General features: G+C 38.7%; 1 protein-coding gene across 12 annotated transcripts in view; it reads left to right on the forward strand.

Annotated features, from left to right (window-relative positions):
• NEK7 (NIMA related kinase 7) overlaps positions 1-23,414 on the forward strand; it is a 78,742-nt gene that overhangs the window by 21,945 nt on the left and 33,383 nt on the right. For 11 of the 12 annotated variants that reach the window (XM_064515769.1, XM_064515773.1, XM_064515768.1 and 8 more), the window contains 3 exons: positions 1,956-2,018; positions 9,772-9,834; positions 10,444-10,554. In XM_064515769.1, the coding sequence (XP_064371839.1) occupies positions 1,956-2,018; positions 9,772-9,834; positions 10,444-10,554 (237 nt within the window). The remainder of the gene's footprint in view (positions 1-1,955; positions 2,019-9,771; positions 9,835-10,443; positions 10,555-23,414) is intronic. The other variant, XM_064515776.1, reaches the window with a different exon arrangement.

Genomic DNA, 23,414 nt, shown 5'->3' on the forward strand with positions numbered 1-23,414 from the left:
AGCTGAATTCTTACATGTCAGACTTCCTCATTTGGCAAAAGTCTTTCCATCCCGTGAAGAAGGCATCACACTGTCCATGTACCAGTGTAAAGTGATGGCTTCTAGTGCATCAAAGCTGCCTTTTTCAACCATTTGATAAACTTCTAAGGATTTACCTGGTCATTAGTAGCAAATAGGGGTAAAGAGCTGCGGGTCTCCAAAATGACTTTATCCTGACACAGTGCTCTGATTACCTTGAGGTATCCAACATATGTTATAGTGGGGTTTTTTTTTTCCTCTTGAATGTTACTGACTGAGGTATGTTAGGAGGAACTGTTTGTTGTGATTTGTGAAAATAACTTTCCATATGAAGGCTGGATCTAGGTAGAAGGCCATATGACCTGAAGGGGTAGTAAGATTTGGATGACCGATGGGGAGAAGAGAAAAAGTACTAAGAGTACGATGATATATTGCCTGGAGTTCCAAGGGTCACGGCAGTGCTGATCGTGCTTTGGCAGAGCCATTTCAGCTTGCGTAGTTGACATCTAAAGCTGTTCCATAATGGGACAGAATATAAAATTGTTACTTTATTTCTGTGACATTCCCTGTACTTCCCTAGAAGTATATTTTTGTATAGTCACTGTACTTAATTTTGCAATAAATATACTTCAATATGTGTTTCTCTTCTGTTGAGAAGTGACTGTCTTTTGGAGGTGTTCTTTTAGGTCTGCTCTGAATGATTCTTGAGTTGGTGTGGTTTGTGTGGTGTGTGTTTGTGTTTTTTTTTTTTGTTTTTTTTTGTTTTTTTTTAAATTTCAGTCATGCTTCCTTTTAATCAAATCAAAATGATTCCCCCCCCCTGCCCCCCGATCCTCACTAATGTAAGCTCAACATGGACAAACCAGACTAGGAATACTTCTTCCTGTCACGTGAGAGGCGCTGTATTCTCTGTATTTTAGGCCTGTGCCTGGGGATTGTTTTGGTCTGCTTTCCACATCTCCACACTGAGACAGCATCTCTCAATCCTGTACTCTCTGTTGAGAATTGTAACTGAGTTCTGGACTTCTCTGCTTTTCTGTCTTCTGCCTATTTTCATTTCGCATCTCAACTACTGCCTGCCTTCCTCTCCGATCTTGCAAGTCTCACTTTTCCCTCCGATCTGTTTTTCTGGCTGGCTTGAATCTCTGTCTGATCTTTTTCTGTGTGCACTGTCGGTGGCTCCTCCTTACCAACACGCTGCCTGCTTTTGCCTTCAAGGTCTGGTGTGACTTACCATTACTCCTCAGTTACTCTCTCTCTTAACTAGTTACAAGGTGTCAGGCAGTTCTTTGTTCCACAAGGATTGCCAGTTTTGATTGCTTGTGAAGCTTTCCAACAAGAATGTTTATTTTTTGCTATTATATTTATTTGGCTGAAGTATGTACAATATTGGTAAATGTTATATTAAAGTGTACAGAATGTATATTGTGGAACTTGAGCAGAAGCAAGTGGCAATAAGATGCTGTGGGAGGAAGGACAAGCAGATGGCGACAGAAACCATTCATTCTGAATTTGTAGTTGCTGCTGAGTCCAGATGATATGAAGAAGTGGTATTTTTCATTAGGTTTCCTGTAGGAAATGTAGCAGGGTGAAAACTATTTATTACAATTTGCAGTTGCTTACTAGAACTATAACCAGCAGAATACAAAAAACAGTATGTTTTGGTCTCTTCTTCCAGTTGTACCCTGTGCACTTCATCCCCCTGTGTGTGATTTGCCCTCTCGTAACTAGTGAGGTAATACTTATTATTGTATTCCATTATATACTCATTCCTGTGGAAACATCTTTTTGAGATGCTGTTGAAATATTACCTAAATAAAACCAGAATCAAAAACTAAGCTACACTTAGTCAAAGAAATGTCAGAAAGATCAGCCACAGATAAACTTTGAATGTAGAAGCCTGAATTTGAAGTTTAGATAATTTTCTGATTTTTCAGATGACACTGACTAGACCTAGGCTAAACCCAGGCAAGAAAAAGTACATCTCTACTGCTACCACTGTAAGTGTACCCCGCTCTAATCCCTGTCGCTCTAATCCCTGTCGCTCTAATCCCTGTCGCTCTAATCCCTGTCGCTCTAATCCCTGTCGCTCTAATCCCTGTCGCTCTAATCCCTGTCGCTCTAATCCCTGTCGCTCTAATCCCTGTCGCTCTAATCCCTGTCGCTCTAATCCCTGTCGCTCTAATCCCTGTCGCTCTAATCCCTGTCGCTCTAATCCCTGTCGCTCTAATCCCTGTCGCTCTAATCCCTGTCGCTCTAATCCCTGTCGCTCTAATCCCTGTCGCTCTAATCCCTGTCGCTCTAATCCCTGTCGCTCTAATCCCTGTCGCTCTAATCCCTGTCGCTCTAATCCCTGTCGCTCTAATCCCTGTCGCTCTAATCCCTGTCGCTCTAATCCCTGTCGCTCTAATCCCTGTCGCTCTAATCCCTGTCGCTCTAATCCCTGTCGCTCTAATCCCTGTCGCTCTAATCCCTGTCGCTCTAATCCCTGTCGCTCTAATCCCTGTCGCTCTAATCCCTGTCGCTCTACTTTTCTTGCCAGCGGCTTCAGAGACCGGTTTTATCCCCGTTGCCCTAGTCCCCGTTGCCCTAGTCCCCGTTGCCCTAGTCCCCGTTGCCCTAGTCCCCGTTGCCCTAGTCCCCGTTGCCCTACTTTTCTTGCCAGTGGCTTCAGAGATCGGTTTTATGGCACACAGGAAGCTTGTACCTCCCATTCACGGGTACAGCCCACCTCTTCTTTCAAAGATGCTGCATTTTGAGCAATTGTTCAGTGGTATTTGGCTTTGTGAGATGCTCCACCTATTTCAGACCTGAAGAAAGACTGCTGAGTCTGAAAATCTCTTCAACTACTGTTAGCAGTAATGCCTTCTGTTCGACTAGGCCTCTGTCCTTAAATGATCACAGCTATGGTAAATCATAACAGCTAATCATTTAATGATCAGCTGAAGCACCATAAATTGTCGCATCGCCAAATAAATTCCTGTCAATGTGAACTGTGAAATTGGTGTTAACTTAAACACATATGGATTAAAATGGTATGTTTTTTTAGAATATAACATGGGAGTTGTAAATATCTAAAGCCAGTGACTGAAGGGTATAGGAGTTTAATTCAAGTAGTGTTTTTTTTTTTTTTTTTAAGTAAACCTTTGCTACTCACTTTGCTACTATGTGAAAGTGCACATCTTCACAAAATTCCAGATTCATTTTATTTCTGCCTTGCATTGTTCTGTGTTTCCTTTCCTTTCATTCCAGAATGGGAGACCTATGTTAGAAGATCAAACAACGAATCCTTTTATCTAGCACGTTACATTCGTTATTCATTGTGCATTGTCAGTGGATTGTTACTTGGGGCTTGAATTAGAGATAATTAATCGTAGGAAAGCACTTGTAATTTCACACTTTATGAAACACTGTTGTCTCAATATAGCAGTGCTGTAGCGGCAAAATACCTTAATGCTAATTTTTGCTATTCAGTATCATAACTCTTAGTATTTATGTTCTGTTGGTCTTTATTTTGCTTATTTGTATGCAGATTTATCTTGCAACAGTCCTGTTTTGCTGTTGAAATACTTTCTGTTAAGATATTTTTTATTTTATACAGAATTTTAAACAAATACTTTTGTTTAATGGGTTGAATTGCCATTTAAATGGTGAGATTAAAAAGTCCTTTATCCTTCTAATATCAAAGAGGAAATCTTGGAAAAGTGCTGGTCTTTAGAGCATGAGGAATCAAGTCAACTCACAACTTGGCATGTTTTGAAAGTGGTAGCTTGAAGTTAACATTGGAAGTTAACACTGCTGCATTCATTTGACTTGAGGAGTTAAGTAAAATTGGTAATTGATCAAATACATTCTGCGCTTGGAAGTTATGGCTTGATGTATCCCATCCGGTGGTTAAATGGTTTTAAAACTCTGATACAGTGTGCGCAGCTCTCTGGGAAGTGTAGCTGCTAGCGTGCCAGTTTGTGAGAAACTCCTTCCGGATGTTGGTTTCATGTTTTGCAGTCTCTTTGTTTGGTTAACACATCTGTATAGGAAACAGTTTGCGTTCTGTATCTAACGAAAGCTTACAAACTATTCCAAAAATACTGGTATTTCTTGATAGCTCTTACAAGAGATATTTCTAAAATGCTGAAAGAATACAATTGTGATCCATTCTGACATAGAGGTACTAGAAAAGTAATTCAGCGCAAAGTTACCAGAAATCCCGGAGTTGCATATCGCACTGTGAGAGTATTTTTGGAGAAGTACCGATGCTTGCTTATCCTTCTAATCTTCCTTTTAATATTTGCTATTAATTACAGTGGGAGACTGAACACTAAGCTAAACAGACATTGTTTCACCTAGTTTACTGTTTGTGCATCCCTCTCTAGAAACAGAAACCATGTTTGATGTATTTATTGGTTTATTCTATGCTCTGTCAAGAAAAATCATAGAATTTTGATAAGGACTTTAAAAGGTCCTCATACATCTCTGTAGCTGTATTTGGATAATTGTTTTAGAAATTTCACAGTTCATGCCAAGTAAGGTATGCTGCTTACAATGACATTTTTGATTATACTCTGAAAACTGACACACGCAAATTTTTAATATCACTTCTGCTTATTATTAGGTTTTCCACAGCAAACATAATTATTCTGTAGAAATGTTAATCTAATCATAGCCCTCAAAAATAGAAATTGGGGAAAATAGTAAAAATTTTTATTAAAAGCTGTGGTATTGCACTGCAGTTTGTGTGGGCTAGAGAAGCACACCCCCAACCTGAATTACCCTATGATCCTGACCTTATAAGTGGAGCCAAGAACTAGAATTTATCGTTATCCAATTAATGTCCTAGCTGTCTAATCAAAATGCAGTGGTTCTTATTGTTAGCCAATTACAGTGATGCTAACACTTGTGGTCCAATTACTGCTAGTTCCCAAGTAATTGATACACACAAATTTCCTCCCATGTACCCCATTCATGCTCACCCTTCCAGGCTGGGGTTACAGTAAATCATCAGCGTCCTGAGCTCTTCGCTGGAGGAAGGTGTTGATGGTGGGAGCTGCTTTCTCCTTGGCTGTGCGTCTGCTTGGGATTATACTACATGCTTTCAAGCAGTCGGTTGCTAATGCTTCTTACTGGTCCATAAGTTTACTGACATGGATCACTTAGGTTTCGTTAGACTTTTACCGCATCTGGTATGGTTTCCTTAAGGTAAGACCGTACAATTGCACAAAGCTGAGCTGAAGCTAAAAACAAGTGAGACATTAGACACCTGCCTGTAGCAGCTTTGGTACAGGTGAGTCATCCAGTTGCTAGGCATGTGCTGCAACAGCTAAAACCTGGCTAAAAAAATAAGTTTGGGCCAAGACAAGTTGAGACAAAACCTGACGAGCCCTTAGGTGTTGCGTTGTTGTGCCAGGATGAGGCCTGTGGCCACCGATAGCAATGGTGACCGTGCTGACTGGGTGCCCAGGGCTGCCCAGGGTGCATGTGAGGTACCTGTGCGTCACGCATGCTGGAGAGGGGTGGAGTTTGAGCTGACCTTTCAGGCTGGTTTGCTGAGTAATATCACCTGAAGATGGAATAAGTCTTTTTTGCAAAGCTACTAAGCTGTTAAAGTTAGAATGGAAATAACTTGATATCATGATGTTAATGGTCAGTCTCCAGTAAACCACAAACAAAGGACGACGTCTCCTGCATGATAATCTGGTTTCCTGGAATTCCTGTAAAAACCCTCCTCCTAATAGCTAGTGATTTTGACATACACTTGAAAGGATATTCTTAAACTTTTAAAATCTTTTATTGTGGCTTCCATTTTTCAGCCTAAGATGTTCTTCAGCGCTGAGTCATCTGGTGATGAAGTGTGATTTTTATTTGTTTGTTTGCTTGTTCTGTTTATCCTAGTCTCCTTGAGAGCTGATGTGGCAGGATATAGAGTAGGTGCCTCTGGTCTGAAATGGAACAGTTCTGCACAGTGGGAAGAAAATCTATTGAAAAAGAGAATCTGCAAGCAGTTTGAATGTGAAGAGGTTAGAGATTCTTCAGAGGCTAAAGTTTCCCCCCCCTCTCCCCCTGCAATCTTGTGGTTGGAGGAGGTTTATGTCTGTGAAACTGAAATTATGGATTTCTGGGAGACATTTACATTCTTTCCAGGTCAGGTTTTGGTCAAAATCTGAGAATCTGAAAAATTTAATACCTTGTATCTTCAGAGTATCTTGCTAAGTGTTTGTAAGCATCAAAAAAGACTCATTTTTTCAGTGCTGCATTATTTTATTCAAACAGTGTTTGAAATACTCAGTTTAGCTGAAGCTGTGACAGGTTTGCAACTCTATTGTATGAAGAATACCAAAAATCTCAAGTCATGTTTATAAAACTTAAGTCTGACCTTTCCTGAGAGCAGCTGTAGACTTAGCCTAGTGGAGACTCTTAGACTGTTTAATAACAAATCAGAAGTACTGAGAATACCAGTACTGGGAATACTCAAACAAAATCTAGTCTTTCTCTTTCCTGGGATCCTAGATCTTTTACAGTCCCAAATATAGGGCTTTCTCAGGGGAATAACAAAACAACAGAAATAGAGGTATCAATTTATGTCCTTAATCAGAGGCATAGCTTATGAAAAATCTGCTCCCAAATTTGTTTGTTCAGGTGTGTTGGCAAATACTCCTAATATAGCTGCAGTTAATATGCCTCTTCCCTCCTCCGCCCAACAAGGTAAAGTAATTTAAACGTAATAGTCTGTAACTCCTGGCAGTTAGAAGGATAGCTGTCACTGTTTTCGTGTCTGAAGTGTGCGCACAGATGTGTAGGGCGTAATGGTTCGCCTGGGATGGAGTTTGAGTTTCCCTCTCTGGGTGAGCCCTGTACGCCAGCCGCCCGCAGCCAGCTGGGCCTCGGAGGGGGCAGTTCATCTGCTTTTGGGACTGTGGTTAAAGGGGCATCTTAAAACCACGTGGCTTAATTGTATGAATAAAGCAGGCTTCTTGTTATTGCATGAATGTAGTGATAGTCTGCACAGACTTTGTGTGCCTGTGTTGCTCTATTCCTTCAGAATTACCCTTCTCTGAGAAGGAAATGAGAACTATGCTAAATATACAATAATAGCATTGTATTTTCCCCTTTTCGGAAGCTGATTAGCCTTGGCTTTGAGAATTTTGGAGTATTCATTGTGTGTCAGAGACACGCTGTTGCAAAGGCAAACATCTGCCAAGGATGGTTATAGGGTTTAGTGTGTTGTTAAATATGTAAAATTGCTTAACTAACTGCAAGAGTTTGGCTTGGGTCAAATTATTCTGTGTTCAAGAACAAAAAAGATAAGGATGTACTTCCAAAGTTGTAGTTACTTAGCAGTGTCTCACACTGTCATTAGGAAGGTTTATGGAAACTTGCCTGTGTGTATTTTAAGAGAGTGAGGGGAAAAGTAGCAGAAATACCACATAAGTGATTTAGGAATTGAAATGGAGTTTACCCAGTCATTAACAGGTGTAAACTACTCTGTTTTTATCACACAACCACTTGCTCTTGTTTTAAATCTTGAAATTGTGCCTTGGATAACTTCTCAATTTCTTAGGAGCAGATATTTCTAGTCAAGTACAATTTTCAGCCTAAAAATTCTGTTTGCAGCTTTGATTCAGGTTCTCAGTTTTTTGGAGTTCTGTATGTCTGTTTGTGAATCGCTGCACAATTTATAAGAAATGTTCTTATCTAATCATTATATGGAAACTTGGCAAAAATGTGAAGGAGTTAATTACCATCGCATATGGCATGAGGCAGGTAGTAAGGAGGAGGAAAGTGAATGCCAGGCTGGCTGTGTTACTTTGTGCCTGGCTGAAGTTGTTTCAAAGATCTACTGTGAGAATTTGCTGTAAGGATAGTATTTTATGTATTGTTCTGGGGTTTGTTTGCTGTCTGTATTATTTGGAATGACTAGTGATAATCCCAGCACTATTCCTGTCCCTTAAATAGGGTATCTTCAGAACACTGAATGGAATTGTGACTGACTTTGGTTGTGATAAATTTGGTGATTCTCGTGATTTTTAAATCTCCTTCAAGGCATGTCCCTCTAGCTGTCCCTTCTTTTCCCTGCTTCCCACCACACTCTTTCACTGATTCCTTTTGGGGAGAGGGGGAGTAAAATTTTCTGCTGGCTGGTCTCTTAATTTACAGGGAGGGACAACGATGGTCTCATGCCTTCTCAGTACGTCCTCATTTTATGTGCTACCTGTAATATTTAGAGGTTTGTTTTATATTTAAGTTTCCTACAAAAACCATTACAGTCCTTCATGACAGTACCAAGCACTAGGACTTCAGTCTGTTGTCAAAATGATTAAAGAGCAGTGCTTTTCTAATTCTGATTTGCGGTTTGTAACAGATGCAGGCTGTTCCTTCTCTTTCACTGGGTGTGCTCCCAACCTTAATTCGTAAACTTTCATTTCTGTCTTTTCCATCAGTATAATTTTAATACTTAAACCTAAAATTGCATGTATAGTATTCTCTTCTTCTGTTACATCTGAGATTGCTTTCTTAGTGTTAGCATTCCTTTCTTGTGACTTAACCCGCAGTGTTTCTGTTATGTTCCCCTGTCTCCTCCTTGAATAATTACTTTTAGTTTAGTCTGCTTATTTCCCATCATCCTGGCTTTACTCTACACATAGTTGTGAGATGGTTTATTTCCTTTATTTCTCTCAGAGTAGTTCTGTTTTCTTCTTTCTTTCCTTCCTCTTCTTTCTTTGACTCCCTCTCTACAAGTTTGGCTTTTCAGTATTTAACTTTTTCATGAAGTGATTCTTGTATCTTCTCCAGTGTGGTTTCTCTTATGCCAGACTTGAAGCCAGAAGACTGGATTTCGCAACTGAAGTAGGGGCTAGGCAGCAGAGTGCCCTCGGCGAGGGCTGTGAGCTGTGAACAAAAACTGGCCTCCTGCCTTCAGTGGGTTTAAGGAGTGACGCTCAGACTGTGAAGAGCATCATGTCCACTGAACCCCTCTCTGCTGGGGTTTAGCAGGTCGTATGTGGACTTCCTGATTTGCTTGACGTTTTTGAGGGGAGGACAAGGACTCTCAACTGGGGAAAAAGATTACTAGGGTTAACTTTTTGGAGGAGGCAAAGATGAGATATATTGCAGTGTTAAAATGAAGAGCAGAGACGTCTAAGCATAAAAAGCTGTAAAAGCCAAGGTGACATGTGACAGGCTAGAAATATGGGCTTGAGTAAACAGATTGCAAAACCCAAATCACTTCTTAGCTTACTAAAGAGAAAGAAATGGAAAAGCGAGAGAGAATTGGAGATGACAAGTTTTCATTCTGAGAGAGCAAAAAATGTAGTTACTAAAACAGAAAAGGAAGACAGCAGCAAGATACTAAGAAAGAAGGGTATGCTCAGTATAAAACTAATCAGTTTGTGATAATGGCGTGTCAGGAAGAGCAGAAGAAGCTGTAGTATTTGGATTGGCGCTAACTTGAAGGAAAGATGCTGAAGTATTGCTGTGTGTATGAACAGATACATGGAGATGGCAATTAAGTCCTTGGAAAGCTTGTACTTGTTTCCTATGAAGGGACTAAAAGAGTTGATACAGTGAGTCAGTACTTTAAGGACTAAAGTGTTCACAAATGTACTCAGAGCATTAGGAATATTTTTTTTTACTGCAACATTATGTTTTGCCAGGAAATGCATAACTCAAGTTTCTTTATAGATGCTATGAAATAATAATGGTGATTACTCATTTTGCTATTTTATCACTTGATAAAAATGTCTTATCTCTTGTGTATAGATATTTGATTTAATGGATGCCAAAGCCCGTGCTGACTGCATCAAAGAAATAGATCTTCTTAAGGTAAAAAGAGTTGTTCAAAAAAATGTGCATCTTTCATCAAAATGTCTTTTTTCCTCATAAACATATTTGAAGAAGTGTTCAGTATTGTCTATGTAGAGTTTTTGTAAGCTTCACTTCAGGTATTTTGTAATTCTTAATTCCTTTAAAAATTAACAGATTAAATCACTTTTCAGTATTGAAACATAGGTAACTTCTCAAGTAGAAGTTCTTTTGCTAAAAATACAACATTGTAGATTGACTAAACATGTACTGTGTAAAGTAAAATACTGATTTTTAAAAAAAATCTGACTTTACTGTTTCAGGTAACAAAAATAGTCTTGTATGATGACAGAAGTTAACCCTGCTATCACATAGCTTCATTGAAGCATAATTCCTTTAAAACTGCAACCTTCAATCATCATGTTGTTCCTAAAATGCGATCATGTTCCTGCAGTCTTAACATGCTTATCTGTAAATGCACAAATGCATAAGCACATACTTTTTATATTATACTGCGATAGGTTTTTAGGGGGTTCTTTTTTTGTCTGAACAAGAATGTTTCATTTGTCAGTCATAAAAGATAAAGACATGCTCTACATTAAAACATGCTTTATTATTCTGCCTTCTTAGCAACTGAATCATCCAAATGTAATTAAATATTATGCCTCATTCATTGAAGAAAATGAACTGAACATAGTGTTGGAATTGGCTGATGCCGGAGATCTCTCTAGAATGATAAAGGTACGAATTACTATTTTTAGTATTAAAAGCTTTTAACAACTTGTTTGGTTGGCTTTTCATTCTTGTTGTTCATAACTGGGTTGAATGAAATTAAAATGGCAGAACTTGTGAAGGACAGTGGAGTGTTTACACATAAATTTTTTTTGTATGCCCAATGTCAATGCATAGGTAAACATTTTTTTTGATGGTGTTGCCCAGAGTGTAAAGTGCAGATGGGAACATAACTAGACTTCACTTGTATTAGCATTGGGAGAAGAAGAAGAGAAAGCTGTAAAGAAAAAGCACTGTTGCCACCGTTTAAAACAATTCATTTTGACTGTTTTCCTGATCTTGGCACAACTGTATTTTGTGTTCAAATATTCTGTTCCCTCTATTAGCACTGAAAACATAGGAGGCTGGAGTCATAAGACATAAAAAGTATTTATTCTATAGTCTTAGGTTCCAACTGTTAACTACTTAAGCAAACAAAATGATTAAAATGGAAACAACTGCGTCATTTTCTAGATTTAATCAAACACTGTGTCTTTAGGCTATCAAATCTTTTGAAAATATATTTTGTGACTTTACTGAAATCATGTGTAGTGAGCTTGTTGAAAAGTGGCTGTGCATTATTAAAGTGCTTTGTTTTATACTTTTTAAATACTTGTTCTTTAATCAGAGAAATTTATCTAAGAGCCGTTGTATAAACTTCATATTCTACAGTTAACTTTTAACCAATATTTTTACCTTTCACTTTATCATCTGACAACCACTTATTTTGTACTTGTACCCTTCTGCCCCCCCCCACTGAATCTTGGTTTTAGCATGTCCCTTTGGTGTACTTTCTTGCGTATGCACCAGCGTTTTTGTTGACAGCCCAGTGTAACTCGGGGAATAAAGAATGCTAGCCAGTTAACCTTCTCTCAGCAAACGCAGAACAGCATTTTGCTGTTTCGTTCAGGACCTATGTGATAGAGCATGTTAATTTCTTAATTAATGACTTTTATACTCCTTTTTTTTGAGCTTTTGAATTCCCTTCTAGATTGATAATTGTAAGGTAAGACAGTCAAAATTTGGTTCTAAACAGATTGACAGTGTGCTGTTAATATTTATATCCAAATATGATATTTTTCGTCAGCTCATGAATTATTAATTCTGTGGGCTTACATTTCATAAAACATAAAGGAAGGTTTGTCTTTTCTTTTGAATGTTCAGTTTTGACACAACAGTTTTTAATATGAGTGCTCTGTGACAGATTGCCTTATGGCATATCTGGGTTTATGACCCATTGAAGCTTTTTCTCTTTCCCCTCTTGTTCTGTTCTGTATTTTAATCCAGTGTGTGAATAATGGCTCCTTCAGTGTAGTTGGCCTCATTACACCTTGTCCAAGTCGGTGGGCATTTCTTACAGGCCCGATCTTGGAGGCAGTTGGTGATTGTCCTCTTAACACAGGGATCATGTTTAATGTAGCAAACTTAGATTGCTGTTTGATGTTAATGACAGCCTATCAGGCTATTATTAAATATGTATGAGGTGTCACAATGCACTCAGTCTTCATGCTGTTTGTGGAGGAAATGATTTGATAGACTATTCGGATGGTATGAGTTTAAGTGTGTGGGGGGCATCAGTTATATAGTGTCTTTCGAAAGAAATATTTTTAAAATTGTCTGAAAAAATAAATGATACATAATGGTATGAAAACTTCCTAGCAAAATGTCTGCCTGTCACGTTGCTGGGGTAAATAGCTATATTGTGCTGGGTGGAGGTCTGGGGGGGAATCATGCTGTGGTTTCCAATATTTTTTGATAGAATGCTACTGTAAGTTTGTTGGAAAGTGTAGAGGCAAACCCAGAAGAGCATGTGGGTATTGAGCTGCAGTGTGACTTATAGGATCAAGCATGTTTTTGAATTTTTAAATGACCAAAGATTGAATGACACTAAAGCCAATGTTAATGTCAAACAAAAACTACTGTAAGACAGTTTTTCTAAACTGAACCAGTTTACTTTGGTATTTCTTATGACACTGTTAGCGCACTGGAGAATGCTAGGAAAGCTGCTGTGCCTCACAGTACACCTTAATGAATTTGTTAGTTCTTCCCTTAATGAACCAAGTTCTGGCTCTTCAGCTTTTGAGTAATACTTTACTTGTCACCATCGAGTGGACAACTGAGGAAAATCACTTGTATTTAGATTGAAGACTGATAGTAGATTCTAATAAGCATGCATCAAATTTGCTGTATGTAAATAAAGCTGTGCATAATTAAATCATGAGTCTTGCTATATGTACGCGCATATGCGTGCATTTAGTTCAGTTGACTGAATAAGAATCTCACTTAAACTTTTTTTTAAACTTCCTCCATCACAGGGAGATGTTTCTTTACAGCCTTCATTCTCAAAAGTAGAAGCATCCAAATTTGAGGATTTTTTTAATTTTAAAATTTTTACTGGCCTGATAGAATTTTTGAATACTTCATATTGGTAATACTGAGAGGTAAACATGATCAGTGCGGGAAATATTTGCATTTGATTCTACAGCTGATTTTGCACGAAACCTAACATGTCATTAATACCTCAGCACCGTGTAGCACCTATATAGGGATGGTGAAAGAAGGAAAAATTCTTTATTTTTTCTGCATCTGTGAATTAGGCTGCTGGATACTATTACGTCAAAGATTTTGTGTGTAAGTAACCAGTTGCTTCAGAGCATCCTGATGAATGCAGCGAAGTAATTCCTAAACTAAGTATTAATTATTTCCCAGTTCATGATGAAAGAGAACCTAAGGTTCCTGTTGGACAAAATGTTTTCTAGACATTATGACCATTGCAGAAGTAAATGGAATATAAAGCTGTATACTGAAGACTTGGATGAAACTTAATCCTCCATTCAGGGTATTCAGTACTCGTTATAGCATGCAGAACTTCTGTATTTTGTATATTACAGAGGTTTCATAAGATCAAAAAAAATCAAAAGAAGAAAAACCTTTCAGCTTAGTTGAATGGAAGACCAGATTTAATTCTTTTTTTTTTTTTTTGTAGTGTTTCCTTGTATTATACAATAATTCACCTCAAAATGTTCTCAATGGCATTGGGGCCGTGTGGTAGCAGCAAGTGTTCTAGCTAGCGTGGGTACCAATATTGTTCAAGATGGAGCAGTATTAACTAACTGAATTAGGCATGTAGCAATCGTACTGTAATGTGCAGAAATAGCAGCAAAGCTGAGGTACGACAGTCTTCCCTCCTTTGCAAGGCTGCAAGCCTACAGTGGGTCATCTTCGCTGTTGGACTTGTTGGGAAGATTCATCTCCCTGAGTCTTTGGTTTGGGCTGAGCCTGGTTCGATTACAGAGGCAACACAGATTTGGTACCTGAAGTAGTTCCCAGTCAGGAAGAGATTTTGTAGGGTCTTCTCCAGAGCCTGCTGGGCTCCGTACAGGCTGTCGCTATGGCCCAGTTTGTCCCTCTTGACTGCTGCCCACAGCCGCAGCACGCTTATACACAGTTGTGCTCGTTTTCCACGTTCACTGTCTGTCATTTATAGGTGTCTCCGCCGTGGAACATGGGGACCTTGGCATAATGCATAACCATGGTTAAGGGCAGGTCATAAGAGCTGTTGGTACTATGTTGTAACACCACCTCCTATTGTGATATAAAAACATGTTGTAAAGCCAATTTTAGACTTGATGTTAAATCAGAAATTATGGAATATAGGTCCCCTTTCTTAAGTCATGCTTCTCCTGCACTATGGAGAGTGGTGGTGCCGGGGGGGAGAGGGGACAGAGGAATGGAGTTGTTCTGTGGCAGCTTTAACTTGTTTTGGGGCTTTTTTTTTTTTTTTTTTTTTCTAAAGCAACAGTTGATATATTGGGTAAAGAAAATTGTATAAATAACAAAAAAACCCTACTGATTGCATTAATCAAGAAAATATATTGGGATGATTCAGTAAAAAGAACAAGTTAGTCTGTGCTGAATATGTTGAAACAATACAATTTGAACTATTTTGCAGAGCAGTTAAGATACTAAATTAAAGTTATTAGGAAGGCTTGTAAGAAGAGATCTTATCAAGATACTAAAATGTTTTTTAAAATAAAAATGCAATAAACTCCCAGATCTGTTTCATTTCTGTAGATATTTTTAATTTTTCTGGCAAATTGTTTTAGCACACCAAAAAAAATAAACTTTAAACTGAATATGTCACATAAGATCTTAAGTTAAATCATCTTTTGGGAGCAAGCATGAAAGCTTTCATCTACAAAGTAGAAAATACATTACTGCCTCTCTCAAGATAGATAGAAAATAATTTGAATTCCACAAAATGTCACCTAGGCACTTGACCCACTCTTCCGAGAATACTTTTATGGGGTTTTCCAAATTCAGATTTAAAAAACTACCTACACTATAATTAACTGGTAAAGTAAGGTAAATATTTTAAAACTTCAAATCGGTATGAAGTTCATATTGAGTCCTGTGGCTTCCATAGTTGGGAACAGTGCATTCTTTCTCCTTAACCATAATTATCTATTGGACAATTAAAATATAGTTACCTCCTTCCAAACAGCTAATGCATGTCTGAATTGCTAGTTGCAATAGCAATTCTTTTTAGTTGTTTAAAATCTCATTGTTCATCATTCTGACATTTCACCTATGATGGATATTTTGGGCATCAACTTGTGAAATCGAGTCAGGCAAGTTGTCCTCTCCATATGGCCTGGGTTGCAGACCTCCTTCTTTTCCCATGCCAGTATAAATAAATAAGCAGCAATCAGTGTTGGAAGTTGTTTGCAGTACTCAGAGTGTAGCTCAGGCTTTCTCGTACCACTTGGAGCAGAGCTGGCCAGCTGATTTGTTTGCTCTGTTTTATGGGACAGCTTGCATTTTCTTAAGGAGTGGAAGGAATTTTAGTGTGCAATTGTTGGCAGCTTTGTCAGCCCTGAATGCTGTTTCTGCCTATATGAAGCAAGTACAAAACCATTGTAAAATCTGCGTGATTGCAGTCCAAGTGTTCTGGCATGTGGAGCAGCTGTACAGTGAGATGACAGCCTCTGGGATTGACAGAGATGTTGTAATGGCATTGGGTTGGGCAGGAACGTACAGGACGTGGGATAGTTGTGACAGCCTCCCTTATCTCAAGCCTTCAGTGGTGTTCGTGAGGCTAGGCTGGTAGCACTGAATGGGGGTTACTTGCGTCCTTTTGAACTTGTATGATGATCAGGTGTGGATCAGAAATTTGTGTGCGAGTTGTCAACATATTGCAGACTTAACAGTGCTTCTTGCTCTCTACTGCTTGTGCGGTATAGCACAGGATCGAGGGAGCCTGTACTACTATAGAAGCACATGGCAACTGAAGTGATGAATTTCCATACATGTAGGGCCGCATAAACCCCTTTCATCTCCTAGTGCTGAGCAATGAAGAATGCTTCAACCTATGGTATGAGTGACAAACTCTTTTACTAGAAGTTGCTTTTTCCAGATGCTTTGGGCCAAGCAATGGAACTGAGAGGAGGGAGTTTTGCTTTCCTGTCTCTCAGTACAAGGGGAAGGCCGCTGATTCTTTCTAACGGCACAGAGAAGGAAGTAATTAAGATAGATGTGGAGAGAAGGCTAGGTAAAGAGAAGAGTAGCTTGAGACAAGCAGTCAAATAATACTGAAGAAAGAGAGAGGATCTGACTGGGAATGGGGAAGCCCACCTTGACTGAGGTTTGCTGGGCAAAGAAACGAGCAGTTTTTATAAGAAGTTAGACTGGGAAGTGACTATGCAAGGCAGTAGGGACTGAGGAGGATAAGAGAATGAGAGCCTGGCAGTGATGGATCAGCAGAATATGGGAGTTGCAGTACTGGAGATGAGAGCAATGAGATTAGAGAAGGAGCTAGCAGGTTACCAGAGAATAGGGCAGGTTGAGCAAGGGTACTAGAGAGAGAGAAACTAACTGCCAGTAGAGAGGAAAGCTTGGATGGGGTCCCTTGGACTGGCTGGGAGTAGGCTGGGATCGTATAAACAAAGAAAATGGGACTAAGATGGAAACAAGGAAGCGACAGGCCCAAGAGGTAAAGATGAGGCAAGTTGTGTAGATATTATGGATCAGTCAAATGGAAGGGGACCACATGGAGGAACCGGTCATCTGCTGCCACGCAGTTTGGAGTGGCAGTCAGGGGTCAGGAGTGCTGCTGTTCTGCTGTCTGCAAGTGCACATGCCATCAACTGGCAGTGCCCATCCTTCAGCCACCAAAGGATGTGTAAGTTACCTGGTCAGCTCCAACACTAGCTGTGCCTGTGACAGTGCCAACTCTGGCAAGCTGTGCTTAGCAATGTAATAGAGAGGGTACATTTCTTCTGTTGTGTGTAGTTTTGTTTGTTTGTTTTTAATGTTAGGAATTGCCTATATCCATCCATAACCATGGAATAGCCACAGAAGCTGCAAAATTAAGTATCTTATACTACAGCAAATCACAGAATCGTTTCTTCCTTGAAGATCTGGATCATTTCCTCCTTGCTTCGTTCAGTGTTAAGGATGCAGTGGCCCTTGGTGGGAACCATGGTTGTGGAGTACACACTGATTTGTTGAATCTGTGCTGCTGCCTTTGCTGCACTGGTGTATAGTTTTCAGGGCAGGGAATTTAAGAAAGGCAAAGAAGGCTTCATGGTTAATGCACTCAAATGCTGTTCCAAAGACTGTCCTTTGTCACCTTCTCTGATACGGTTCCTGTGGGATACTCTATAAACCACTTCAACCACTTTTTTGATGGGAACTGTAATTGCTTATTCCATATTTCTGGATAATCAAGGTGAAACTCTGGGGTTTGATTTGTAGAGGCATTGCATCTTCATGGTTTCATCTGATCTCTGTGGAAGCTGTGCTTTGAAGATCTGTTTCACAAAGCTAAGTATGCTGAAAAGAAGATGCTTAAGATTGGTGCCACAATTAATCAACACTTTTGATCTTAATTCTTTGCCCCACATTCTCATCTGTAAAATGGGCATATTGTTATATACGCTTAATTTCTAAAGCTGTTTGTGCTGATAAACTTCACAAAGTTTGTTTTTAATAATGTGGTATTTCAGTGATGGATGCCAGGAATCCCCCCCTCCCAAAGAAATAAAGCCTAGAGACTTTTTTAATACTTTATTTTAGGTTTGGTATAATTGCTGACTAATTGAGTGTCATGAATGAATGAGGAAAGGGTCTTCTGGAATTAAAAAAAAAAAACAAAAAACAAAAAACTGAAGGGGGATGAATTAAGGTGGCTTTAGTTCTTTAATTTTGAGATTTTATTTTATTTGTGTGTGTGTGTGTGTGTGTGTGTGTGTATGTGTGTGTGTGTATATATATATATATACACACACATTTTGATCTGAATGCTTGGCATTGTGATTTTGGAAAAAGTATTTGTCCATGATAGTATTTTAACGTGTTTTTCCTTTTCACAATACTGATTTAGCATGATCTGTAAACAAAAGTTTTAAAAAGTGAGATTTGGGTGTTTTGGTTTTCAGCTTGCTTGGTCCTGCTTCACTCCTGTGTGTGCATGCTATTTATCTTTTTTTTTTTTTGTCTTTCTTTGACCACTGGATTTAATAGAAAAAGCATCTACTGCCAGAACTTCTAATGTGATCTTTTTGTTTAGCATACGCTAATGTTTTATAATTCAGAAAGGTTTGGCACCTTGCTGAAATTACATCATTGATAAATGTTAAAAGCTTCAAAATATTTGCACAGTGTATCTCAACATATTTTAATGTTGTGTGTCACCTTTACTTTTAGCTTTTTTGTGTATTTTTGAAAATACTTAAAAAAAACTATAGACCGTAGTTTGAAGTACACAGTAACACAATAATGTGTTAATTATAGAACAAAGCTATTTTTTTAATGTGTTCTCCTAAAGGGAGTTTTGACCCGGTCAGCTAAGTTTTTGCCATTAACCTTTTCTTTAAACTTCTGAAAATCTTTTTCTTAAAATATTTCTTGGTAATTGAAAAATAGTGCCTCCTTATTCATGGAACTTCATATGTTTATGCGAAGTATGCAGTAAATAAAAAAGGGGGGGGTATTCTCAGTGGAAACAGAGCCACTGTGCAGATGGAGTTGTAAAAAAAAAAAAAAAGGCTTGTTCTGTTAAGGTTTTGCTTCCAGTACTCGTATGCTGCCGGGGCGCATGGCAGGGGCCTGCCTGGCACCCTTCCTCTCGGTGGCCGGCAGCCAGCACCGGAGCAGCGGCAGCAGGGTGCCGTGTGCCAGTTACGTGTGTGCACGGGAGCGAGGAAAGCCGACTTGTCCTGCAGCTTAGCCCTAAACCCAAGTGGTAATTGGGTTGGGTAACTGCCAGGCGGCCTTGTCAGGTTTTTCTGTGAATCGGCTATTGTCTTTGTCTACCACTATAACAATAAGAATAGGCAAGCAGATTTTTCTGCTAAAATAATGAGACCCTCAATGCCGTTTTGTCCTACGGACAGTCCCGTTCACAGATGTGGCACCTACAGCTGCTGTGTAGGCTGGGCTGGCTGGACTCTCAACACAAGCAGTGGTGTCAGTCATCTAGAACAAGTTAATTTGGTTTAACATTACCCAGACTGTTCAAATAGATCTAATTAGGGCAGAAATAGAGTATTTCATTTCTGCCATTGCCAGAATTGCCAGAATTTTGCTAGAATTCTCTGGCTCTGTGGGTGTTAATATTTAAAGGGGAAAACTGAAAGCTGTTGTTCAGTAATAGGTCTGTGTACTTTCCTTGTTTGAAATGTCCTGCAAACAACACTTGGAGATTATTTTTAGTTTTTCTTGGGGGTTGTCTTCAGAAAAAATTCGCAGTGTCAGTGTTTGTGTTATGTTAATAAACCACTGAGAATGAAGAGAGAGTTTGAATGTTTGTAGCTTTAAAAAAAAAAAAAAAGTTGGTGGCCTCTGTATCTGTGTCATGCATTGCTTTTATTGGGAAGTAGAGCTGATTCAGATAAAAATTTCACCTCTTCATGCTGTAGCAGTTTACCCAAGGGGATTTATTGGGTAGAAATGCATGCAAACAAGTACTGTTGAATTTAAACATGTAGCTGTGTGTTTTGAAGCCCTGCTCGGTGGTAACTGTGGAGACAATGAAAATGATGCAGTATTGGAAGTTTCATTTTATTGGCTCTGCAAGTAGATCCGATTTCACTAGGGGATCTTTATCTCTAAACACTGCATGTTCTTGATTTTTGCATGGGAAAAAAATGTGGGTTGGAACTGAGTGACTATGGATGGACTGTGCAGTAAAGAAAAATGAAATGAATACTTGAAAAGGCAGTTGGGTATATACATATATTTTAAGTGAGCTTTTGACAAAGCTTTTTCAGAGGTCTGAGTTTAATCAGGAGTCTTATTCTTAGCCTGTTTAACAGATTATTAATGTAAAAGAGTATGTACTAAAAATGGAAAATACCACAAAAATCTTGGCTTAGTGTTCTTACAAGGATTTCTGTTTAAGTTGGTTATCTTTATTTTTATTGTGTGTGAAAGAAGATTGTGTTTAAGATGAAGTTTCTATCTCAATTGCATTAATTCTTTTTCTTTTTTCCTCTTTTGAGAGAAAAAGATCGTAGTTTCATTGTACTAGTCTGGCTTTCAGTTGTTGATAAGTACTTCTCTTAGTACAGTTATTTTTCTTGTTAGTATTTTGTACTGCTTCTTGGTCTTTTGTTGCTATAGATAAAGTTACTTATATATCCAGGTCATTAATAGAGGAAGATTGATTTCAAATGCATTTTTTTTTCTGAATTCTGAGAGGAAAAATAAATATATGGCATCTTCAGGAAATGAACATGGAATCAGCTCTAAAGGATATTTGGGGAAAAAGGTAAATACAATAATATGTATTTACCTGTATTTTTGTACACTTACATATTATTAATATGTAAGTCAGTTTATTATTGGCCAAGTACTTAAGTTTCTGTGTGTTCAGCTAGTAGATGCCAAATTTTTTTTCTTAATATTTGTTCTATTGTTTCAACTAAGTCAGCTGCTACTCTTGACATGTGATCCTCTTGTTGCTAGGATGAATGAATCGAGGTGTGGGAGAAAGCCTCACTTTTGTTCTACACAGAAAACAAGGAGAGAGAGGGCCGAAAACTTACCACAGTCTAAAGAGGTGGGCAGCTGAATTCAAGAAAGATCAGAGCCAGACAAAACTCCTGGGATACTGCTTTCCTTCTAGAATTATATAACCTTTTAAAACAGAAAGTAAAGCTTATGTCGAAGCTCCGTTTCTATGTACATGAGTGTCTGATCTTGTGTAGATAGTGGGATCAGTGATCACTGATCTAGCTCTGTGTCCCTGCGCTCCCTTGCCAGTCCTGTGGTTTCCCCTGCCTTTGGGTTCACACAGTTAAAACTCTTACCTAGACTTCCATAACTTCCTGTTGTGGCTGCCTAACCTTCTCTTCCTCTCAAGGTTCCTTTCTGTGAGTCTGTATTAAAGAATCTTTTTTTTTTTTTTTTTTTTTTTTTTTTTTTTTTTTTTTTTTTTTTTTTTTTTTTTAAGGGGCAAACAGAAGTTGCTAAGAACTTCATTACCCATTACTCAGGGGTTTCTTATATTTCTGTGTCCTTTTCCTCTTGAAGCTCAGATTTCTTGCCACAGGTATCTGGCTGTTAATTCACTGTGCTCTCGTAAGTCTATTTAATAAAATACCAAAAATAACTTAATATTTTGGTGGGCCAAAGTGAAGTCATAGGACTCAATGCTTTCAGTTGCTGTCAAGATCCTCATCAAAATGTTTAAGAAGGAAAAATGTTAGCGGAATTTCTTTAAAGCAAGGGAATGATCATCCTCACTCATTTTCATTTTACTTTTCCAAATTGTCTTTTTCAGAAGGTAACTCCAGCCTAGAGAATGCACACCAAAAAAAATCAGGTGATGAAAGTGCTTCTTGTAGGCTCATTTGACAGTCATCTTAGGAACAATTTTTTTTTTAACCACTGACTCTGCAAACAGTTTAGATTATCAATTTATCATCTTTCTGCAGGATATTTACATAAACCTCTTGTTTTCTTTGCTGATGAAAGTGATGAACTCTGTTTTAAGAGGAGCAAGGTGAAAGCAGGATATTGACTTCCTTTCTTAACCTGGTGAGAAAGATTTTTATCGCAGCTTCACAAGGCTTCAGGAACTCCCTCTATAATCGCGTTCAGCCATTAGTTCCCATTACAGTGCCGCACCTTATTTTCCTTAGAGGTACTGCAATTTATTTATTAATTTGACAGTAATTACATTTCCTTTACAGCATTGTTCAGTATGTTTTACTGAAATTTAGGTAGATTTGTCTATATGTGTTCTCCTTTACTGAAATCCATTGTTTAATTTGGTGATCCAAGCTAGATGCTAGGTTAGTCTAGTCTGCTGCTTTACTGCCCAAAGCCCCCCCACCCCACCCCCCCGTTCAGGTAGTAAGGTCTGGACCATCCTAAACCACACCTCACAGTTCTCCAAGAAAGTAACATCAGAGTTGAATGTTACATTTTTTTTCAAAAAAGGCTAGACAACTGCAGTAGTTACTGAGATGGAAGCAGTCATAGCAGAAGTCTCCACTTTGTACTGAAATCATGTGCTCACTGTTCTTCACTCATCTGCAGGAAATCCCCAGCTTTCTTCTAAAAGCCAAACATACTCTGAAGACTTCCTTTAAAGTTATTTGCCAGACTGTCCTTGTTAGGCCTGCATAAGACCATTTGTTAATTGCTGTCACTTTTGCTTTCAGAATCTGACCTTTAAAGCATCATCTGTAGAAACTCAGTATAATATATTTTCATGCTTTCCTATAGACTTTAAACATTTTTCGTTCATCTTTCACTTCAGCTTTTTCCATCTCAAGAAACCGAATGGCATATGCTGTTTGTGTGTCATGCAGCTAGGTTTAACCTTACTAGGACAGAAGCATTTGCAGAATACTCTCAGCCTTTCATTAGGGAAAACCGGAAGAGCTCCATTTTCCCATAATGAAACTGCTTGGTCACTCTCTTGAAAGGGAGGAAAAGACAAACTGTTAATATATCGTGCTTAGTGGTGTAACCTGTGTCCCTTAAAGCTCATTAAGGCATTTGAATAGCTAACTTATGACCAGAAAAATTTTGATTTATATTAAATGAATGAATTGCAGTTTTAACTGTACTGACATTCTGAAAACTCTTCAAAGCAGTTTTATATGACTCCATTCTTAAAGATATAGATGGAAATTTTATGGGATGTAGGTCTTTAAGCAGATAATCCTTGCTGGGAGACAGTCTGCTGGTTGACTATGCCTGGTATTCTCTTTATGCGATAAAATGATAGCTTGTAACAGTGCCCAGGTTTTAATGCACATGCACAAGCAGTTCCTTTTTTGTGCTGTTTTGCCAATGGTGGGACTGATCTTTTACCTCGAATGGGTGGAGTGGGGTGTGGTGGGTGTCAGTGTGTCTGTCCATGTGTCCCCTCACTGCCTGGACAGGCAGACTTCGGGAGCTGTCTTTTGGAGACATCAGGGCTGTCTTTTGAGCCTCAGACACGTGGCAGCGGCAGAATAGTAAAACGTTGAACGTGAGTACTTTAGAAAGCTGTATCTCGGGATATATTCCTTTGAGGTTGGATTTGGGCTGGTAGTGGTAACTTGGATACAGTGGAGGAAAGCTGCTTAGCGTTGTGTGTGTGGATCTTGGACTGTTTTAAGAAAGTAGATCACTAGCTGGTGAACTAGTTTCAACACAAGACTTTAGTGATGTGTTGCTCTCTGCTACAATAGAGCTTGAAACTTATTCTCTTGGCCTCTGAATCTTGTGTGTTTTGGATTTCCTACAGAAAATGGCAAACCCACTACCATTACGAAAACTGCATTTTTCACTGTGGAGTGTTTTAATATAAAGCAGAGAGAATGAGCCAG

This window comes from Dromaius novaehollandiae, chromosome 8 (assembly GCF_036370855.1).
Source record: "Dromaius novaehollandiae isolate bDroNov1 chromosome 8, bDroNov1.hap1, whole genome shotgun sequence".
Classification (NCBI taxonomy): domain Eukaryota; kingdom Metazoa; phylum Chordata; class Aves; order Casuariiformes; family Dromaiidae; genus Dromaius; species Dromaius novaehollandiae.